Raw genomic sequence first — 21527 nt, 5'->3', positions numbered from 1 at the left:
TGTTTCGTGTTCAGTTGAACTGCTTATGTATTGGGTGGTGACCTTTTTTATAGGCCGTTGTCCATGCATGCTGAGACTCGCCATGTGTGTTTTGGGGGGGGGGGAGCAGATGTTGAATTTTTGTTACAATATTGAATCGCAGCAGCACCATGAGAGATCATTTCATCTAAAAAACGAGTCATAAGCAACAAACGCTATTTTTCAAATAAAAACAAGGCAAAAAATCAAGATGTTTTTTTCCATTTCTGGATAGAAGCTTCGTTGAATAGTAGGGTTATAGTTCATTCGTTTAAGGGGATTAATATCTTAACCTAATTTCCTCAAATCCATCATTCCAAAAGGGTAATTTTCAAGCAAACTCGGTGCGAAATCCTGTGGCCAAGAATTCTTCGAGTTAGGGTCATATCTTTAGAGAAACCCTTATTGATTACTTAGCCAATGAACCTTAAATGCAAGATCTTGCAATCACATAAGTGGGACGTAAACTATCAGAGTGTTCGGTGATCTATTCATGAACTGTTCGTATAATATTCGTTTATCAAGCTAAATAAACAAGTATGAACAAAATTTTTATGTTCACAAACAAGCTAAGTTAAAAGTTCATTTATAATCTCATTTAGAAGCTCGTTTATTTTTTATATTTTGTATATTAGTGAAGGTACATGCTAAATTGAATATATGATGAAATTTAGAGTTTAAACTATGAATCTAAAGAAGTTAAAGCACCAGTTGTGTGGTTTTACCATTTTCTCTATTATAACACAAAAAGTAACTTTTTTTGTCGTCCTCTTTTATTTTTTATTCTAAACTAATATGTTGATAAACGCTAAATGAATATGTTCATAAATATTAAACGAATATGTTTACGAACATTGAATAAACGAACATGAACACTTTCAAACTCAAATAAACGAACACGGAAACAATACGAAAAATTAAACAAACACGAACTGAACATTAACACCTTCAAAATTAAATAAACGAACACAAACACAATTTAATTAATTTAAGTAAGGTTCATTTACACCCCCTACATATACCTACACATAAGCTTAAGATCTAAGGGGGTGTTTGGATAAAGGAATGTGGGATTCACATGGGAATAGAATCCACATTCCCATGTTTGGTTGGTCGGGAATCTCATTCCCGGTAATGTTTTATTACAAATAGTAGATTTTTTGGGGTATATTACCGGAATGTCATTACCTCCCTTTCCTTAGGTATTGTTGGATTACGGCATTTTGGACTAAAATGCCCTTAAATTTTTATTTTTTCAAAAATATCATTCTTCTGTCGTTGAATAATAAAAATTCTACGAAGGTTAAATTACAAATTTATCCTTAAACTATTTTATATTTACAAAAAAATCTATAATTAAATTTTTATATGAAGTTCAGGGATAAATTAAAATTTTACCCTTTCATTAAACCTTTTTATATTTTCAATTTTGTAATATATATATATATATATAAATTTTATGAATTTAATTTTTTTAAAGAAAATATATAAATATTTTCTAACTTATTAAAAAAAATATATATATATAATAAGGACAATTTGGTCAAATATACATTCCAATAATCTTTTATTCTTTTAACCAAACACGGTAATTTTACATTCTTGCTAAACCAACCAAACACAAAATACAAAATTCTCAGTAATCATATTCTCTGGTAATCATATATTCCCACTAATAATCTTACATTCCGTAAACCAAACAAACGCTAACAGATATACCCACTTTCCGGTATAACCAAACACCTTTTCAGCAATGTCCTGAGACAGGCACAGTGATATAGAATCTGTCATGTCCTGTAAGAGAATTTAACAGCTTTCCTAGTTTCCAATTTGCATCATCTGTCCTGTCACTCGATGTTCCACCTTAATTGCAAGATATAGAGATGCCCGTGTAAGTCTTCCAAATCCAATGCTTCAATATGTTTATGGTTTTTTTTTTCCTCCTACTTCTGTCCAAATTAAGTGCATAAACCAGATTATTTTCAGACATTAAAAGGCTGCGACACATGCAGACACATTGAATGAATTACACATTCTCGGTCAATGCATCAGTCAATGAAAATGCTGAAAATTGAAACTTGAAGGAAAATATTATTTCTCTTTAAAAGTTTGATACAGCAAATCTTTTTGTATTTCATTTTATAGCTTGGCTGTTTGTTGGTTTGGAGAGATAGGCCTCAATATAGGTTAATTACATTAATGATTTATTTTTTTCTCCTTTCAGATTATAAAGCTTTATCTTGACTAATTCGAATAAACTCGGGTAATACACCTGGTTCTGATGGATGAGTTTCTCGGTGAAAATTTTCTGCATACACTATAACTCAAATTCGAGACATGCTTAAATGATATCAAATTACTTATCATTTGAACCACCCTGTTATTTTCGTTAAACGAGTCACAACAAAAATCTTTTATATCAATTTAAATAAAGCTTGAATCATAAACATTATTTTCACTCGTGAGCCCATTATTTGAATAAAAATAAAGTTGAATCTATCGAGAAGAGCAAATAGGTGGGTGGAAGTTAAGGGAAGAGAGATGAATTTATTAACACACCATCTTAAATGCCACTTCCCTCTATAATGCCTCCCAAGCAAACATTCATTTCATAGGGATTATTTTATATTCTTTGTGTCAAATAATTATATTTGGAATAATAAATAATATTTAATCAAATTCTTTGCAAGGACACCCTATCCCTGCAACAAGAGAACACTCTTATTTGTACATGGTATTAAATTACACCAAATGGTTTTTAAGGCAATTAATAACGTGCTGTGAGGGTACAGTGTCCAATGTGTTTTGAGAAAGCGTGTTGGCCCTGATGTGCATTCAAGTCGATAAAACCAGACATGCATGGCTGCCATTTCTAGGAATACTATTAAGAATCCAATCAACTTAAACCCTAGAATTCCTCTAAACGAGCGACGTGGCCATCTTATGAGCCGTCCTATCACCTCTTTTTCACTCCCGTTCTCTATCTTCATTGATGATCATCACCCCATAATTCATGGTCATGATTTATGTATAATAGTTGTATCATGTTGATGAGGGTGATCATTAACTAATAACTAGAATTTATCGGAATTTAATATCATGTATTGTCAAGAATTTTTAACTTGCATGATACACTTTATGAGTTCTGCAATTTAACCTAAACACCCTGTGCTAAGAACCCTAATTATAGAATAAGTGTCAGAATTCTTTCAGCTTCAACTTGTTTATTTGTCTTTTTGGAGCATTAATGTTGTTGGCAGAGTCAAAATAACACTGGTTTTGGTCTGTCTCATTCACATAATATATATTGGTCGAATTTTTGTTAGGGTAAATTACAAATTTCATCGCTTTACTTTCGTCTTATTCTTGTTTTGGTTATTGAAGTTTAAAAAAATTAACTTATTAAACTTTTGATTTATTCGTATTTTGGTTACTCAGATGCTAAATCATAAATGGAAGAGTGACTTGATAGTAACCTTTGCTGATGTAGACTGATTTTTTATTGATTTCATCTTCTTCCACCAAAGATGGAAGTTATACAATTTCTTTCATTTCTCACACCGATGCTGCAATTACCATTTTCATCATCTTCTCTGATCATTCAAGATGTCGACGAACTCGTCTCATTGTCTCCTACGACTCTATAAGTTTAGATTTTACCTAATCACTTTAAAACTCATAAAGTTCAATCTAAACCCAAAACTCGTGAAATTCTAAAACACTCTAATCTATAATATTCATCGTTCGATAAATGTGGAATCAAGATAAACAACTCACTTACTCATTCTCCACCTCCTCATCATTGGAATTTTAAAAAAGACGCTTCATCTAAAGTTAACATTTTTTTTCACCAAAAGATGAGGAAAAATTTGGGATCATTTCATATTTTTTAAAATGTCCAATCAAGTGACTAAAATAGGAATAAGAAGAAAATTGAATGGTGAAATTTATAATTTACCCTTTGTGTATATATAAGTTTTGGATGTAGCCAGCGTGGTATGCTTCGGATAATTTCAATCCTTATATTTTTCGAATTTTAAAATTTTAATCTTGACTCTAAATAATACATGAATTATGTAACTAAATTATTGAGATTAAACACGATTAGAGAACAATAACTATATTTACAACTTACACGTAATATAATATGGGCCAAAATTGAATTATATTTTTTTCAGTGTCGAAAATGTAATTTTAAAATAACATTAGCTTATAACTTTATAATTTTTTAAGGGATTAAAAAAATTACTGTTTCATGGTCAAAATAGCTAACTTACACTTTTACAATTTTAAAGGGACTAAAACTATATTTCTTCACTTTGTGGGAGCTAAAGCCCCAAACTCTGCCCTCTAGCTATGTCCCTATAATATAAGGAGTAATGGTAGATTCTAACTCATTAATCGTTTGGGTTATAATAAAAAAAAAATTAAAAATCTGAAAAGACTAATAATTTTTTTTTAATAGCTCGTGATGATTATAGGATAATATTTTAATTTTTTTTAATTATTAATAATGTATATACGTCTTGTAAATACGATCATATGAACCTTGGACATTAAAGAAAAATAACACTCTTTTCGATTATTAAGACCACTCAATAAATTTAAAAGTACTATAACGATTAAAAATGATAAAATGATATATAAATATTAATATCAGAGTTTTCCTATGCTATATGGATCAATTAGGTATTTAATTTGATCAATTCTACGTCCAATATTTTGTTGAATGAATTATATATATCTAATATTATTGTTTAAGGTAAATTACATATTTAGTACATAAACTATCAGTTTTGGTTCATCTTAGTATCTAAACTATTATTTTTTTTCAAAATTATACCTAATATTTAGTTTTTATTTCATTTTAGTATATGTTGTTAAAAACTAAAAGTGTTTAGTACCTAAACTATAACTTTTGATCCGTTTTAGTAGCTAACCTTTTTTTTAAAAAAAACTTAGCGTTAAATTTTGAAGAGAGATAATAAAATGAAATAAAAACTAAACTTTTAAGTTAAATTTTTTTTAAAAAATAAAAGTTTAAGTATTAAAATGGATAAAAATTGATAGTTTAAGTACTAAACACGTAATTTACCTTTATGTATATTATGTTAACCGAAAGTTATGGGCACACAAAACAATTACTGAAGAGAGCAAAGTAGATATTTCACTATTATAATTCAAAAACAATACAATTTAATTGTTAACATTAACACAACAGCAATACTACAGCAGAAGAAGAATTAAAGAACACAGGAAAAAGAAACAAGAGCATTTACACTAGCCTTTCCCCTTGTCTTCCCCTTCCTCATTTAAACATAACTGAAAAGGCTAAAGTCAATGCTCATGCTTGAATTCGAACATTAATGAACATCTAAAAACATGTTCTTCATTATGTTGTCACTAGTTGTGAAGAGGATTTGGACCTGTATGGACTATCCTCTTATCATCTTCATTTCCAGCAAACTGATAAGGTGAGCTTGATGATGGAGGGCCGTGAAAATATGCACTACTGTCGAAATTGAACCTAGCTTTCCTTGGGGGACTTTAAAAGATTGCTGATGAGTACCACTTGTGTCTTCATGAACAGCAAGATGCTGACCCAACTGAGAACAAATTAAGATAGTCCAGAAGAAGAAAACTGCAGCTCTACTACCTCCATTACTTGTTTTCACTCCTCTGAAAGCCCTCATTTGGCTATGAATCTGTTAAACCAGATAGAAAACTGGGTTTATGTTAACAGGGTTTTTGAGTACGGGGATTTGAGAGAACTGAGAGGGGAAACAGAAGGAAGAAGGTTTAGATGTCTGGGTTTTGGTTGTGTTAAACATGAGGTTGGACCTTGAATCGTGGAACCTTATTTATATACTAAATCTGTATTTAAAACTTAATGAGGTGGGACTGTAAGGTATTAATTGCTGTTATCTGCGGGAATATATTCAAAGCTTGAAGCTCTCAACTACACCAACAAAATCGTCATTGTCTCTGTATTGCATATATGTCTAGATAGTGTGTTGGAAATGAACCAAAAGGCTCAAGGAATCAGACCCAATGGTTGTTGAAAGATAGCCCACGAGCCATATGTCCAGCCCAGGCTTCTATTTTCTAACCGAGCATGATGGGTTCAGACTTTAATCAAAAGGCTTAAGGAAATCAGACCCAATGTTTTGTTCTCACTTAATTCACAGTTCTTTTCTAGTGTGAATGTTCTCTCTTTTGATTGTGTTTTGAGAACCCATTTATGTGTTTGCTTCTGATTTTTAGAATGTTGACGAGCCTCTGTTGAATGTTAATGAATGATGATATGTTCTTTGGCATGACTTTAATCTATGTTTTAATATAATTACATGTATATAATCTATTCATTAATTAATTCGAATCATTAGATAGATTTGTTATAGTATAATCCTCTCAAATCAAATTGCTCTTCAAATCTCTGATGCTTAAAAAATCTAAAATCTTATTTTACTAAACAAACTGATTTTTACCTAATATTTAAGAAACCATGCATGTTTACTTTTTCCTTTTTACCTCAATCTTCTCTTACGTGACTACGCTCTAGGGATAGACAAAGCGAGTATATGTTACAGATAAGTATTTATATTTATATATATATATATATATATATATATATATATATATATATATATATATATATATACAAACTTCACAACAACAACGACAAAAACCCAGTAATCTGTGCTTTGTTGCTTCTTCAAAGAAAATGGGATACCCTCATATCATTGATCTGAACTTATCTCTTTCATTCAACAACGCAAAGGCTTCACCTTTGATTCTAAACCCTACTAACCCCACCAACCTTTTGCCTTTCAATCATGGAGATTTCGGTAAACCCCATCTTTTTCTTCCAACTTTTCATTTATTATTTCTTGTTGTTTACACTGATAAATGCGTGTGTGCGTGTGTGTGTTTGTTTGTGGATATATATGATTTCTTGTAGGTGATACAGTGGGCAATGCAAACGAGGGAAGTCAACAGCCATCAGGGAGTTCACGTTGGAATCCGACGCCGGAGCAGTTACTGACGCTCGAGGAGCTCTATCGACGCGGCACACGGACGCCGTCCACCGCGCAAATTCAACAAATAGCGGCGCTGCTTCAGAGTTCGGTAAGATCGAAGGGAAGAACGTTTTCTACTGGTTCCAGAACCATAAAGCAAGAGAACGTCAAAGACGCCGCCGTCAACTCAACATGACTCCCGATCAACAACAACAGTATCATCATCCCGCCGATAGCGTGGAGAAGAAGGGATCATCAGGTAAACCTTTAGATACACGTGGAATTACAGAAAGTGGAGGAAACAAGTGGATGCAAATTCACGACAAGGAACTACGCTTGGAGCTGTCTTGTTCGGGAACAGCTTCATCATCAGACACTGGAAATTCATGTCCATTGAAACCCTACCAAGAAAAGAACATCACTCCCGAAGAAGACAACAGACAAGACCAGACCCTCGAGCTGTTTCCCCTTGGAGCCGGCATTAATATCAGCAACAAAGACACCCACCAAGAAGTTCCCATCACAACAACAACACCACGATATTTCGAGTTTCTTCCTCTGAAGAACTGAACAAGAAAACGGGGAGGTGGTGGCCGGTGGGTATCTATTAGCTAAAGCTCAGCATGTGGGCAACAGATATGCAGAAATTAAATACTAGTTTTGCCATTTGAGTTAAGAAAGGTGTTAAAAGTTAAGCCTGTCGTTAGTTTTGTTTTTTTGTGACAAACTAGGGACTGTTTCATGCTGTGTCTGTCACGCATGGTGCAACTGTGAAGACAAGGACATGTAGTTAATCTTTGGGAGTTTTGCCTTAAAACACATATTGGACCATGCTGGGCAAACCCAAGGAAAGAGCCTCCTTTCATTTTTTCTTTACCCTTTAAACAATGCAAATGCAGGTTTTTAATTTCTTTGTTGACATTATGTCCATTTTACATGAACAATTACAAAAATGAAATAGAATGGGGGAGACATAGGACAAGAGAAAGATATGAAAAGAGCTTTGATGTAAAAGTGACCCAAAACTTGAACTGCATATATCTGGTGAGGGTTTTCAGGTAAATGTCAGTGATAATTTTTGTTTTTCTCATGTATGTTCAATTCCCATATATTCCCAGGAGAAATAACTAAAATTCGACTCGATTCGAAACTTGAACTGCATATATCTGGTGAGGGTTTTCCAGGTAAATGTCAGTGATAATTTTTGTTTTTCTCATGTATGTTCAATTCCCATATATTCCCAGGAGAAATAACTAAATTCGACTCGATTCGAGTTTTCGATATTACACGGTAGAATCATAGTTATTTGGTGATCATGTTCTTTTTACCACAGAAGGTGAAAAAGAGAAGCAATAGTTGAACTTGACGATACACCTGTTTTTTTTTTGTCCTTTCGCCACTTGAAATACCCAGACATTCATTCAATCACCACAACATAAGCTTTAATTAGAACATAAAAATGTCAAGAAAAACTCCCTTGGTCTTTGCATACGATAAAAGGGCCAATTGAGACTTTGTCACTGAAACTTCTGCATGCAGGACATGAAACAAGCAGATAAAAAAAATATGCAAGAAACTGAGGAAGAAAGCGCGTATTGCCGAGAAAAAATCCAATGAAGGTCTGGGAGAGGCCAGCATTAATTGGAGATGGCCAAAAATGGGAAGCTAAGGGGATTGTCCTTGTGTTTCTTTTTCCTCTGATTTTATTTATTTTGCAGTCATGAGGACAAACACAATCTCTCACACCATGAAGTTCAGAAAAAAAAAGATGGGAAAATTTAGCTGAGTGGAACAGTTGAGGGGGTGATGTTGTGGGATTCCCTCAAATCAGTTTGCATAGATAGAGTAGTAGTGGTAGTAGACCCATCCTTCAATAAAGAAGAAAGCTCCAATCTCTTTTGGGAAAATTATATATCCCTTTTAACTCCCATATCTCAGCATTCAGATCAGATCCATAGCCTTTTTATGTTTTTTCTTTCAAGTCCATACCCTCTTTACATTTATTAGTATAGCTTTGATTTTGAAGAAATATGCATGCATTGCCTTGCTTTTACGTTCAATTATTTTCCATCTCTATAGCACTGAAATCAAGTTTTTGCACGTTAGATGCAAATTTGAGTTTTCAGTAAATATATGGTGAGCGAACTTTATTGTTTGAAATTGTCATGTCCGTTACGTATTTATCTGATACGTCCAAATAACAAAACAATAAGCATTATCCAATAATGTACATATTCCAACAAGAGTTTGAATATTTTTCTCATAGGCATATGAAAGCTTCATGCCTTTTCTTCCCTGCTTCCTTAACCTTCATTCCTCCATCCCCTGCCAAGCTGAGGCTGCTGCCAGCGAATTTCGGGGGACGAACTCCTGAGTTTGATCAAGTGTAAAGGGGCTCTGGCTCGACTTTTCTTCGGATCCTGAAAAGGTGAAAAGATCAAGAATTCACAGACCAGGAATTGTCAGATGAACTAGATATTCGCTAAATCTGGCCTATGATGGATGGTGACGGGAGGCGACTACATTAATTACCATTTTGAATCGGAATATTGTTTTCCCTATGAGGATACACTTCACACAAATACAAAGCTAATAGTTTTTACACGTTACCCTAGCATATCAATACGACGAGGAAAATTGTCGCTGGTGCTATAGCATAGCATCAATCAACACTGAGACAGTCAAATTACCTATGATTACATCATCTAGATAAATAAGATTAGTCAGATAAAAGGAAAATGTTTATTATCAGCACCTTGGGAAAGATACTATGTTAATCCTTTAAAGAATGAATGGAACTGTGGTGCATGAAAAGATGAACCATCTCAAAATTTGGTGAAGATACACATAAATGATCTAATTACTTACCAGTTATCTTCTGCCCACTTGCAGCCATCAGTATCTACCACATGCAAGCTGTATGCATGCCGCGACTTGTAGATTGATTTTCAAGATATAGTACCAGCATAAACAAAAAGTCGCAAACGGTTAGCCATTAGGCCATTAAGCTGGATGAACTCTGGATATAATTCTTTGAACTAACCTTTGATGAAAAGATCACCGTGAATTACGACAAAGACCCGGCTTTCACTTCAATAGGCACAAAATCTTTCTGGTCATACGATTGTGAGGGCCTATCAAAGAAAACTCCATCTTCACCCCTGATGAACCTTCTTACAAGACCATCTGGAAACAGAAAAACAGAGCAGATCAAAATAAGCATCGTTTATATACTTTAAAAGGTTGCAGGCAGGGTAAAGTAAAAAAGGATACTTTTTTGAGATTCAGGAATGGCCCAAAGGCAGCGTTAACAACTGTTGCATCCTCTAGAGCGAGCCACAGACCAGTGCAAGTTTTAGGCTCAGTATAAAGAAATGAGTTGTCCTGGTGAGGAGTTACTTCACCACCTATACCCGGTTGCTGTCAAAATGGATCACATATAAGTACAACTCCTCGAAGTTCAGTATTCAACAAAATCCATTCAGACGGGATAAGATTCAAACTTGATTACAAACCACAGCATTCAAATCTTCATCTATTAACAGGAATGGCAGTGTGTGTTCTGTTTGCAAGAGATACAGAAGGTTGCATTTCATTTGGAGAGAAAGAAGTAAAGCATCAAAATAATCTGCCATCATAAGAACAAAGTGTTACATCTTTCAAATAAAGATAACAAAATTATTCGATTAACCACTCCCATCATCTTATTTGTTTTTCGGAATATACTCAATGGGAGAAGACAGCACCAGAATAAAACAACACAGCCACCAAACAGATCCTCACTGCCATAGAAATTCCTAAAGTTTACATAAATTCATATCACTAAATTAACAAAGTAACAACAAGGTCACCTAGGATCCACTAACAGTACACAAGTTTCATTGACTGGATGTTCGAATTACATTATATAATAAAAGAATCAACCTATATGAGCCAATACACGACGACTAAGGTTGAACTATTAAGTTCAAACAACTGAAATCAGAACCAACTGAAATCACTAGGGAGTTGAAATTTTTAGGTCACCAGCAAAGGGTGTTATCATTAGGTATACATTGTCTTCATTGTCAAGTAAGAAACAAGTTAAATACCTTAAAAATATACATAGACTGCATGATCATGGCCTCTTGTATCCTAAGGAGAAGAGCAAACTTGAAACTTTCTCAGAGCAAGAGAATTCTTTGAAAACCAGGTCAATCTCATGTAGCGCTGCACAAACGAATAAAACCATGATTAGCTACAATAAACATACCTATAATCTATTTACATGAGCGTGATGCCAAATAAGAGCATAAGAAAACACATTAAGTTTCCAAAATTACATACCATGCCAACTTTATAATAGAAAGCTCCTTCGATTGCTTTAAATTTCCATTATCATCAAATGCTTTCTCTGCCAAAACAACAAAAGAAAGAAAGGAAGGAAAGTAAAAATAGAAGTCATCAAAGTAACCAAAAACAACTCCCCTACTCACTAATAACCATTTGAGAAAGTGTAGGTGCTTTATACAATAGATTACATGTAAAAGCAATGAGGAATCAAGTTTTACCCTTTAAAGCTTTTGCAAACAACTCATAACATCCATACCTTTCACTTTCAAAATTTAACAGCAAGTTCATATATCCCGAAGTAATTTGATTCTCTCAAAATAAAATTAAGACCAAAGAAACAAAAGAAAAGCTAAAAGAGTGTGGAAAAGTATGAAAGCATACCTTCAAAAAAAAGGAGATCTTTTCAGCACTTTCATAGAAGTGTTCATTGGTCAACTTCAACTACAGACAAAAAAACCCTATTGAGAAACTATCAAAATTTAAAGTTATAATTCCAAAAATATTACAATTGCTCCAAGAAACTGAAAAAGACCTGATTTTTGGTGGAGAAAATAGAAGCGGTGGTGGTGGGGTCAAAGCCCTGAAGCAATTCGTCCATTCTTTCCTCATAGCTTCAATTTCTTCAGTGCTCGCAAATGATTCCATCACAATAAAACCTGCAAAACATACACTTTAAGGGGAAAAAACCCAGTGGCAGATGGATTTTGAAAAGAAAAGTTTTGTTCAAAGAAGCGGTGGCGTTGACCTTGAGAGTCGAAAGATTCGCGCTGCTGTGGAGCGAGATTCCCGACGATTCCCATGGCGGTTGCTTTTGGTTCCGACAGAGAAGGATTGTAAATTGGTGCTTATAGTGCGTACGTATCAAATACTCTTATTTTATTTCGAAGAACGGATTAGACTTGCCCACCTATGAAGGAATATCCAAAGTGTCGTTTGTTGGAAGCCCCAAGACACAAGAAGAACTCTAATAATTATAAAAAGGGTAAACAACGTATTTAGTGCCTAAACTATCATTTTGATGCGTTTTATACCTAAACTCTCATATTTTCAAAACCACCTAACATTTAGTTTTTATTTCATTTTAGTACCTCACCGTTAAAACTTCACGTGTTTAGTACCTAAACTATTAATTTTGGTCCATTTTAGTACCTAAACTTTAATTTTTTTTCAAAACTTAACGTTAAATTTTGGATCCGAGCACCAACGTTTGCATGGTATTTAAACGTTTATTGTCAAATAGTTATAAGTATCTAGAATAAATACCACCAATTGTAATTACCCTAGATTAATAAAAAAAAGGTTAAACTACACATTTAATACAAACTATCAGTTTTGATCTATTTTAATACCTAAATTTCAATTTTCAAAATTGTATCTAACGATTAGTTTCCATTTCCTTTTAGTACACACCGTTAAAAACTCAATGCATTTAGTACCTACACTATCAGTTTTTTAATGGTAAGGTATTAAAATAAAATAAAAACTAAACTTTAGGTATGATTTAAAAGAATTGAAAGTTTAGGTACTAAAACGGACAAAAACTGATAGTTATGTACTAAACGCATAATTTACCCTAACAATATTAAAAGAATGGATACGAAAGAATGAAATACCAAGTGTAAAAGAATACAATGTGTTGTTTAACAGTTCGTTAGATTCCGCTAGGGAAAACCGCAAAACGATTTCCGGTCAGGTTAACTCCGGGGTCATCCCTCCTCCGATGGCAAAACCGTCGGCATTTTTTATCCGAACATTGTATACGACTTGACCTAAGATACATTCTCCCATCAAAATCCTTTGGGAATATTACATAGCAGACGACGGCGATCTTGCTTTTACCAACCCGTTTGCACGACATGCAATCGGGGCACGGGAAGGTATATATCGAATGGCTCGGCCTTTTAAGTGTGAATCCCTTGGTGTCACTATGAGGCCCGTCCCTGAGCATAAGGCAAAAAGGGCACTCGACCAGGCTCCTCTTGTCTGGGCCCAAAATTATAAATTCACATATAATTAAAATATGATAAATTATTTATTTAGTCACTCGTCTATTATTTTATTTCTGTTTTCGTTCAATTATTTTTTCAAAATTATATTTAACGTTTCATTTTTTTTTTACTATCCACCATTAAAAAAATTAAAGGCGAAATTGATGTAACATTTTTAAATTGTTTTTTTACTTTACACTTAACTGTTCTTTATTATTTTTTTGACAAGATGAAGAATGTTACAATCTAACATGTACCCTTTTAAAGATGATCATAATTGTTTTGTGTGAGTAGTTGGGTGTTTAATAAAATTTTTTGATGTTTTTTATTTAAAATTTAATGTATTTATTAAATAGTTTATTAAACGTAATAAAAACAATTTACAAGTAAATTTATTTAGTTTTGTTTGATCTTACAATTCAATTTTTCGATATTTGTTATTAGGGGTCTAATTTCTATTTGCGCTCCAGTCCACTAAAATGTCTAAAACGGGCTTGACCACTACGGACCTAATCTCTTTTTCCATCCTGATGAGATCTATATGTCTTCTTTTGTTTTACGTTTTTTGAGATCGGAGCACTTCTCTTCAGAAAGGGTGACTCGGTGGTGAAAGTGGTGAACGACGATCACATTGGGAGGATAAACGACAAAGACTATCTCACTGACGAAAAATCTTACCAATGATGGCGGCAGAAATTTTAAAGCTATAATTTTTTTAAGATTTCTTAATTTAGGAGTTAATATTTGATCTAATTTATAATTATACGTTGAGTACTTTATAATTTTAAAATTATATATTATAATTAATGATATTCGTCGTTGTAGTACTCATCGATACTCGTCAATGGTTGTATAATTTTCTTTTTGAGATTAGTCAAATTTATAAGTATAATTTCTATTTTTAAAATTTTGTTTAAAGATATTGACAATAAAATCTATAAAATTTAATATTAATCAAATTTAGCATATTAATTCAAAAATAAATAATAATGTAATCATTTATGTTTTTCTCATTTTTATTTTTATTTTTCAATTTTTATTTTAATCATGAAAAATTAAAATTTTAAAGTAAAAATATAAATAATTCCTTGATTATAGATTTATTTTATTAAACCTTTCAATTATTAAAAATTATAAAATGATCATTTGTTTATAAAGAATTGTTTTGTTGAATCCTTTATTATAAAAATTACAAAATAATCACTACATTATGTAGTATCTTTTAAACTCGTTACATTAATATACTAATTGAAATATGATAAAATTTAATTTTATAATTAAAGATGCAAAAATCAGCTCACTAAAAAAAATCAATTTTTTCAACTCAATTCAAAAAACTCTACTTGAATTGATTTCAAGTTATAATTTCATAAACTCGGCTCAAAAAATTTTCAAGTTTGAATTAAAGTATAAAATACAACTCGAATAATTCAAAATTTTCAATAATTAATAAATCGATTTTTAAATTCTAGTAAAATACCTCAACTTTATAAAATATATGTAAATCTTATATAAAAAATATATATATTTAATGGAATATACATGTATTATATATGATTAAAAAATAATTTAAATTATAATCAAATATCATACTATTATAAATATTTACAATTAAATTTAAATAAAAATTTAAAAATTCAAATTACAACCTAGTTATAAAAAAAAGACCAACTCTAGTTCTTTACTCAACTCAATCGAACATTCACTTATATATTCTCAAACAATTATCACATCTCAATAAACATATTAACATTCAACTCAGATGATCATTAATTTTTTTAATAAAATTTAGAACATACTAAATAATCAAGTGATTATTTTGTAACTTATAAACATATTGACATTCAACTCAGATGATCTTTAATTTTCTTTTAATGTTAGAATGTACTAAATAATCAAATAATCATTTTATAACTTTTAATAATTAAAGGACTCAACAAAACAATTCTTATTGAATCAGTTTATAAATAATGGAGTTAAATAAAATAATATCCCTATTAAATCAGTTTCACACGTTCGATAATAATACTTCAATCCAAAATCGCATCCTCAATTAAACATCCGTAGTGCAAGCAGATTCTAACAATGTCATTACCAAAAGGAATGTGATCTTAGAATAACTAAACAAAAATCTTTAAGAGTAAAACTGTCCACTTTCCATTAACAAAGATGATTAATCAGTTCCGTCCAACTAAATTAAACCCAGAAACAATAAACAAACCCAATGCCTCATTGCAATCAATCAATCATGGAGAGTGCCCAGAATATCTTCATCTCTGTACAAATGAAACCTGCAAAAAAACAGATAATGACGAACTTTTCAAACCAAACAAATTATAAAAGAGAGCTTCATGAACGTACCCTTTATCGCCAAGCTTGACTTGTGAGCCCCCAAACTCAGGCAAAAGAACAGTGTCACCTTCTTTGAAAGAAACTGGGATCGTTTTTCCTTCCTTGTCTCTTGCTCCTGGACCCACGGCCACCACTTTCCCGGAGTTCAGCTGTTTTTTCCCCAATCAAATGAAGCAGAATCCTTGGATTACATTAAGACGGGGGACGGAAAAAGAGATCGAAAGAGAAAGGAAAGTACCTTGGTTGATTTCTCCGGCAGGAGAATGCCGGCGGTGGTTTTGGAAGGAGGGAGGATTTTCTCGACAAGAACTCTGTTGAGCGTTGGAATCAAACGCTTCGCCATTGCAGGATTGATCTGAAATTCTCGAAGAGTTCCCCAGCAATGCGAGAGAGGAACAGAGTTTGATGATATAATGATATACTGGCTTCGGGGATTATAGATTTGGAGGATGATGGAACCTTCTAGGCGTTAGGGTTTTAGTGGGAAATGGGCTTTCTTAGTAGGTTCTCAATTTTCATGACTTTTAAAAACCAGAAGGCCCAAAATTTCAGGCCCATATGAGAAACACATTTGGTCATTCGGGATGATTATAGGTCGGGTTGGATTTTTAGTCCACTTTATTCCAATTTTTGTATAACACTCATCTACATGTTATTTAATTTTATTTAAGTATTTTTTATTTTAAATTATCCGGACTTATTATTAAAAAATTCAATCCAACTCGATTACTATTCAAAATTTTAAATTAATTTCATTAAATTTATCAAAATCTGTTAAGTTCGAGTTAAATATTCATCCTATTCATACATCCCAACATTTCCACTCTCATGCAACGTGACTTTAACATTCTATTGTACAAACGAGTGATGAAATACTCTAAATTAAATTATAAAATCTATGATTAAAATTTGGGTAAACTATAAGTTTAGTACCTAAACTATCAACTTTAATCTATTTTAGTACCTAAACTTTCAATATTTTCAAAACCATACCTAACTTTTTTTGTTTCATTTTAGTACTCATTCGTTAAAAACTTAACGTGTTTAGTGGCTAAACTATCAGTTTTGATCCGTTTTATTACCTAAACTTTCAAAAAAAAAATCAAAATTTAACGTTAAGTTTTTAACGGGAGTATTAAAATGAAACAAAAACTAAATGTTGGATATGGGTTTGAAAATTTGAAAGTTTAGATGCTAAAATGAATCAAAATTGATATCTTAAGTACTAAATTTGTAGCTTACCCTAAATTTTTAGCCTTGAACGGTTGTTGGCTTGGTTTAGTATGCCATATGGGGTTTGTTTGTAATGTTAGTTTTGGGATTTGGATTCGGGCTCTGGGTTTGGTTTGGTTCAATTCGAGCCTACGAATAAAAATAATTAACACGCAATAATTAGAGTTACTATAAATACTTACCAATCTCAATTGAGGGACAACTTATTCTTCTTTTATCCGAGGTTCCACCTAAGAAAGTCATCTTCTTCTTCACATTATCTTCACCACTCTTTAACAAGAGATCGTTAACTACGATTATCTGTCTACATCATGAAAGATAAATTATCAAAGGCCGACGAGATCAAATTTAATTATATCAATAATTATATTTTTAAAAATTTAGATAATGATGAAAAAATGTTCGGATTAAATTTACGTCGACTGAAACTTCAATCCCATCAATCCATATTCATCCCTAATATAATTCTTATTTGACCTATTTCCTTTTGCCAAATTTGCTAATCCATTGCCAGAAAGGGGGGGAAGTAGGCAGTGTAAACATTGCATGCTTGTACATTACAAATATGAAATAGACAGGCACCGAAAGATTCACCTTAGACTTCCAGGTTGACATTATATTCAAATATAATGGCATCGCCCACCAGTCGTTCGATTTTATGTCACACCGAGACTCAAGCACTCTCGCTCCAGTTGTTTTTACTCGAGCACGGTCGTTGACATCTGGGCCACATGTATACGTACGTGTCGAGAATCGGCTTTGCCCTTTTCCATCCAAGTTGCGGATATGGGGCTACGGGCCATTTTTGTGGTTCTAAAAGTTCCCAACAAAAAGAAAACAACTACACGCGTGTCTTTCAGCCCCCCGTCCGATTTCTTTATGGGGAAAAAAACACAAACAAAAATGGGTTTGGCGCAATGACGCACCTTTTGTCCACGTTTAACTTCTCTTTTTTGCTTTAGGATATTCTCTCTTCCGATAACCATTCAATATACTTTGGATGTTTAAATCATCCTGAAAAGTAACCACTCAATTTCAGAGCAAGTGATTCAACCAAGAAGTGCCTGCAAGTGGCTTAATTTTAGAGCAGTCGCACAAAGTTCCATTCATGGGTAAAACCGTTAACACTAGTGACTACGCTTTGCCTCCTTTAGTAGGTGCATGTGGTTTTTGTACTATTGATGAAATGCATTTACCAATCAAATGCGTAAGCACCCTAGCACATGTTTCTGGCTTAGGGTTTAGGTTAAGACAGAAAGAAAAACAGGTGCTAGGGTGCTTATGCATTGATCGTTATGTTATAATGATGGAACCCAATCGTTATCCAAATCAAGCCTTATGCCTGAGTTTGGCACCGATAGTTTTCTAAGTGGAAGAAGTCTTTTTTTTTGTCTTTCCAAAAGGTGATTTGTAAGGCAGTCGTTGCCTTTTAACCAGGTCCTTAGATTCTTTTGATATGAAATTGGGCGGTCTATTCCGGTCCTAGTGCGGGGTCCTAGATCCAAGCACTTTGTTGATGATGATGAGTTATGGGACGTGGGTCCATCCTTACATACCAAGAATCCACCTTTATGGTGGTCTCTGGTCTGGCCCAATGTTCTTATTTTTCTTACTTCTTCATCACCCATCAATGCTGGCGTGTTTGAAACAACGAAAATGGATAGCGCACTAGTTCACCCTTTTCACCCATTGCCATAACTCAATTAATCCACCCATTATTAAGTTTATGTTCAAAGTACACGAATGATCCCCGATTATAAGGTTTTACTTTATTAAGTTCATCGACTATTAAAAATTATAAATTGATCTTCTGACTATATAGTATTACTTTATTGAGTAACTCAATATTAAAAGACTGAAGGTGTGTTGTTAGCTTCGTGTTTGTTATAGCGCAGTTTGTTTGTTAAAGCAGTTAGGGTTGTTATATGGGGTGCCTGCAACTGCTTCATTTGTTGTATTAATAGAAGTCTTGTGTGAGGTTCAATCAATGAAGATAATTACTTTTTCTTCTCTATGCGTCAATAATAAGTAACTTCATCACTTAACTATCAAAAGATACAAAATGGTCTTCCAACTATTCATTATGTTTCAAACTCGTCCTTTTTCATTAAAAATTTGATGGTATTCTGAGCTGAACGTTAACTTGCTAACTGTAATATATAAAATTTAATATCAGAATCTCAAACGATTATCACATCTCAGTCATCATGTTAGCGTCCAACTTAGATAACCGCAATTTTTTAACTGAAAATGATTAGTTTGGAACATAATGAATAGTCGGGTGACCATTTAAAAACTTTTGATAGTCGAAAGACTCAACAAAGCAACACTCAATAGTCGAAGAATCATTTTCTAACTTTTAATAATTAATAGACTTAATATAATTGCACCCTATAGTCGGGGATCATTTGTGTACTTTATCTTAAGTTTATTGCGGGTCATATTCAAAATTCGTGATTATTCTTTTTAACTATAGATTTTGATAACATAAATTTGGGGTCATATTATACGTTTTCAAATATTTTAAATTATTTAATGAGTTTTTTTAAAAAAAAATTTGGGGTTTACTTTTTAAAAAAAATAAAATCTTAAGAGGGTTAAAGACAATTTTTCAAAAATTTTAAAGGGATTTAATAAAAAATTACATTTTAAGAGAGCTTAATTAAAAATTTTAAACATTTTAAGGGATTGTTTCCGACTTTTCTCAAATGAGAGAAAGTTTGTCCTATCGACCCTTATTATATTCTATTTCTGATTTCTCCCAATAATATTATCTCTAAAATACTTATTTAATATTTATAAAATAAACTCATTTATTTAAAAAAGAAAAACATAAATATAATTATAGTTATAGTTATGGATAAAGTATATAAATAGTCCCCCGACTATAAGTTATTGCTCTATCAAGTCCCTCAACCATTAAAAGTAATAAAATGATCAAATAACTATTCGTTATGTTCAAAACTCATCATTTCCGTTAAAAAATGCAATTATCTAGTTGGATGTTAACCTTCTGATTAAGATGTGATAAAATCAATTCCTGTAATCTCAAACAACTATCATATCACAATCATCATACTAACGTCTAACTTAGACGATATTCGATTTTTAATAGAAAATGACGAGTTTGTAACTTTTAATAGTCGATAGACTAAACAAAGCAACATTCTATAATCGAAAGATCATTTTGTAACTTTTAATAGTCGAATTACTTATGTAATTTACCCTATAATTAGAAACAACCAAACTTAAAAATCTACTCGAAAAAATCAGTTAATTATAGTAGTGTGCACGCTTTTTCCCCCCTTTTCCCCTTTCTTTTAACCATCAAGCCTAACCAGTACCGCAACATTATTTTAATGACCCTTTTAGGTTACTTTAGAAAATCAATCCCTACTAATCAAGACTTCATAATTTTTTTTGGTCTTTTTGGTTCGAAGGCTTCGTCTTGATTGAATCAAACCGACGAACGTCGCACACCTAATTTTGATAACTGAGTCTTTCAACAGAGATTTTATGCATACACAAATACTCGAACTCGAGACTTTACTTAAACTATATCAAATTACTTATCACTAAAACCATGGGTTGGTTCAAGACTCCATAATTAGACCTTTACTAATCATGTCTTTGAGTTGAATAGTCAAAATTTTAATACTTTGAAATACGATTATAGATTCAAATTTTATATAAAAAACAATTTTAAATAACATTGTTTATTTATATATCTCGTCTCCTTTCACCTTCTCGGATTGTAAGTTCAGACCTATGGCATCCATCCAAATTTGTGCTTCTTTTTTTTGGCCATGTAAAGACAATCATAATTATTTCATTAGAGAAAGTGAACAGATACGATTTCCTTTCCTTACCTAAAATGTTCAATTATTTTGATTCGTTCTTTTAGGACCAATTGTTTTCGATCTATTAATCGACTTGTTCAAATCGAATATTACAGAGTCGATAGCGACTTTCAAAACTCATTTTATTCCATTCGCAATCGTTAGGATTTAAAACCGGTCTAATTTTACAAACCCTTGGCCCAGGTATTTTGGGGTTTTTTTTTAAACCCTAGGGTTTCCATCAGTTTTTTCCGCCTCCGCCAGAGCACACCGCCACTGAAGCTCCGCGACGCCGGCCACTCGCCCCCGTCACGCTCCCCACTATTTTAACTACTCTCTCTCATCATCAAATCTGCAAAATAGTAAAAACAAACCAACCAAATCAAATTAAATTTATTAAAATAAGAACAAAAAAAACTTACCCTCTGTAAATTCCATACCCATAACTTACCCTCTGCTGTGTCCATCTTTGCTTTACCAAACACGCAAGCAAAAGGACAGAGAGGAGAAGAATAAATTGGGATAAAAAATCAACGTGGAGGAGGTTCGAGTAAAAAAAAAAGAGGGGGGCTATTCAAAGAAGAAATCGAAAAAGAAAAAGAAATAGAGAAGATAACTAGGAGTGATCTTACCTCATCGGCGGAGCCACCACGCGGTGGCCGTGAGAAGGGAGGATTTCTCTTTTCCTTTTGAGCGTAAAAAAAGGAGAGAGATGGGTAAGAGAAGAGAGACGTCGTGAGAATCAA

General features: G+C 32.7%; 3 protein-coding genes and 1 long non-coding RNA gene across 4 annotated transcripts; 1 reads left to right on the top strand and 3 right to left on the bottom strand.

Annotated features, from left to right (window-relative positions):
- Positions 1 to 6742: 6742 nt before the first annotated feature.
- Positions 6743 to 7607, top strand: LOC120145591 (WUSCHEL-related homeobox 9-like). The gene is given in 3 exon segments (XM_039159413.1): positions 6743 to 6866; positions 6989 to 7138; positions 7141 to 7607. Coding segments are annotated over 3 exon segments (741 nt in total).
- A 2497-nt stretch (positions 7608 to 10104) lies between these two features.
- Positions 10105 to 12169, bottom strand: LOC120145590 (phytanoyl-CoA dioxygenase-like). The gene is made up of 6 exons (XM_039159412.1): positions 12115 to 12169; positions 11876 to 12025; positions 11190 to 11246; positions 10553 to 10665; positions 10382 to 10457; positions 10105 to 10223 (listed from the first exon to the last, which is right to left on the bottom strand). The coding sequence occupies exons 1-6, from the start codon at positions 12167 to 12169 to the stop codon at positions 10105 to 10107; spliced, it is 570 nt and encodes a 189-aa protein (XP_039015343.1).
- A 3327-nt stretch (positions 12170 to 15496) lies between these two features.
- On the bottom strand, positions 15497 to 16114 carry LOC120145118 (10 kDa chaperonin, mitochondrial-like). Its single transcript, XM_039159013.1, has 3 exons — positions 15948 to 16114; positions 15719 to 15858; positions 15497 to 15648 (listed from the first exon to the last, which is right to left on the bottom strand). The coding sequence occupies exons 1-3, from the start codon at positions 16050 to 16052 to the stop codon at positions 15600 to 15602; spliced, it is 294 nt and encodes a 97-aa protein (XP_039014944.1). The 5' UTR covers positions 16053 to 16114; the 3' UTR covers positions 15497 to 15599.
- Positions 16115 to 20910: 4796 nt separating this feature from the next.
- On the bottom strand, positions 20911 to 21527 carry LOC120145406. The gene is made up of 2 exons (XR_005518131.1): positions 21414 to 21527; positions 20911 to 21133 (listed from the first exon to the last, which is right to left on the bottom strand). It is a non-coding gene; the product is annotated as an uncharacterized LOC120145406 (long non-coding RNA).

Source organism: Hibiscus syriacus, unplaced genomic scaffold, assembly GCF_006381635.1.
Source record: "Hibiscus syriacus cultivar Baekdansim isolate YM2019G1 unplaced genomic scaffold, ASM638163v2 tig00110893_pilon, whole genome shotgun sequence".
In the NCBI taxonomy this organism is placed as follows: domain Eukaryota; kingdom Viridiplantae; phylum Streptophyta; class Magnoliopsida; order Malvales; family Malvaceae; genus Hibiscus; species Hibiscus syriacus.
The sequence above is the reverse complement of the archived record's forward strand: the minus strand, read 5'-3'. Positions and strand labels throughout refer to the sequence as shown.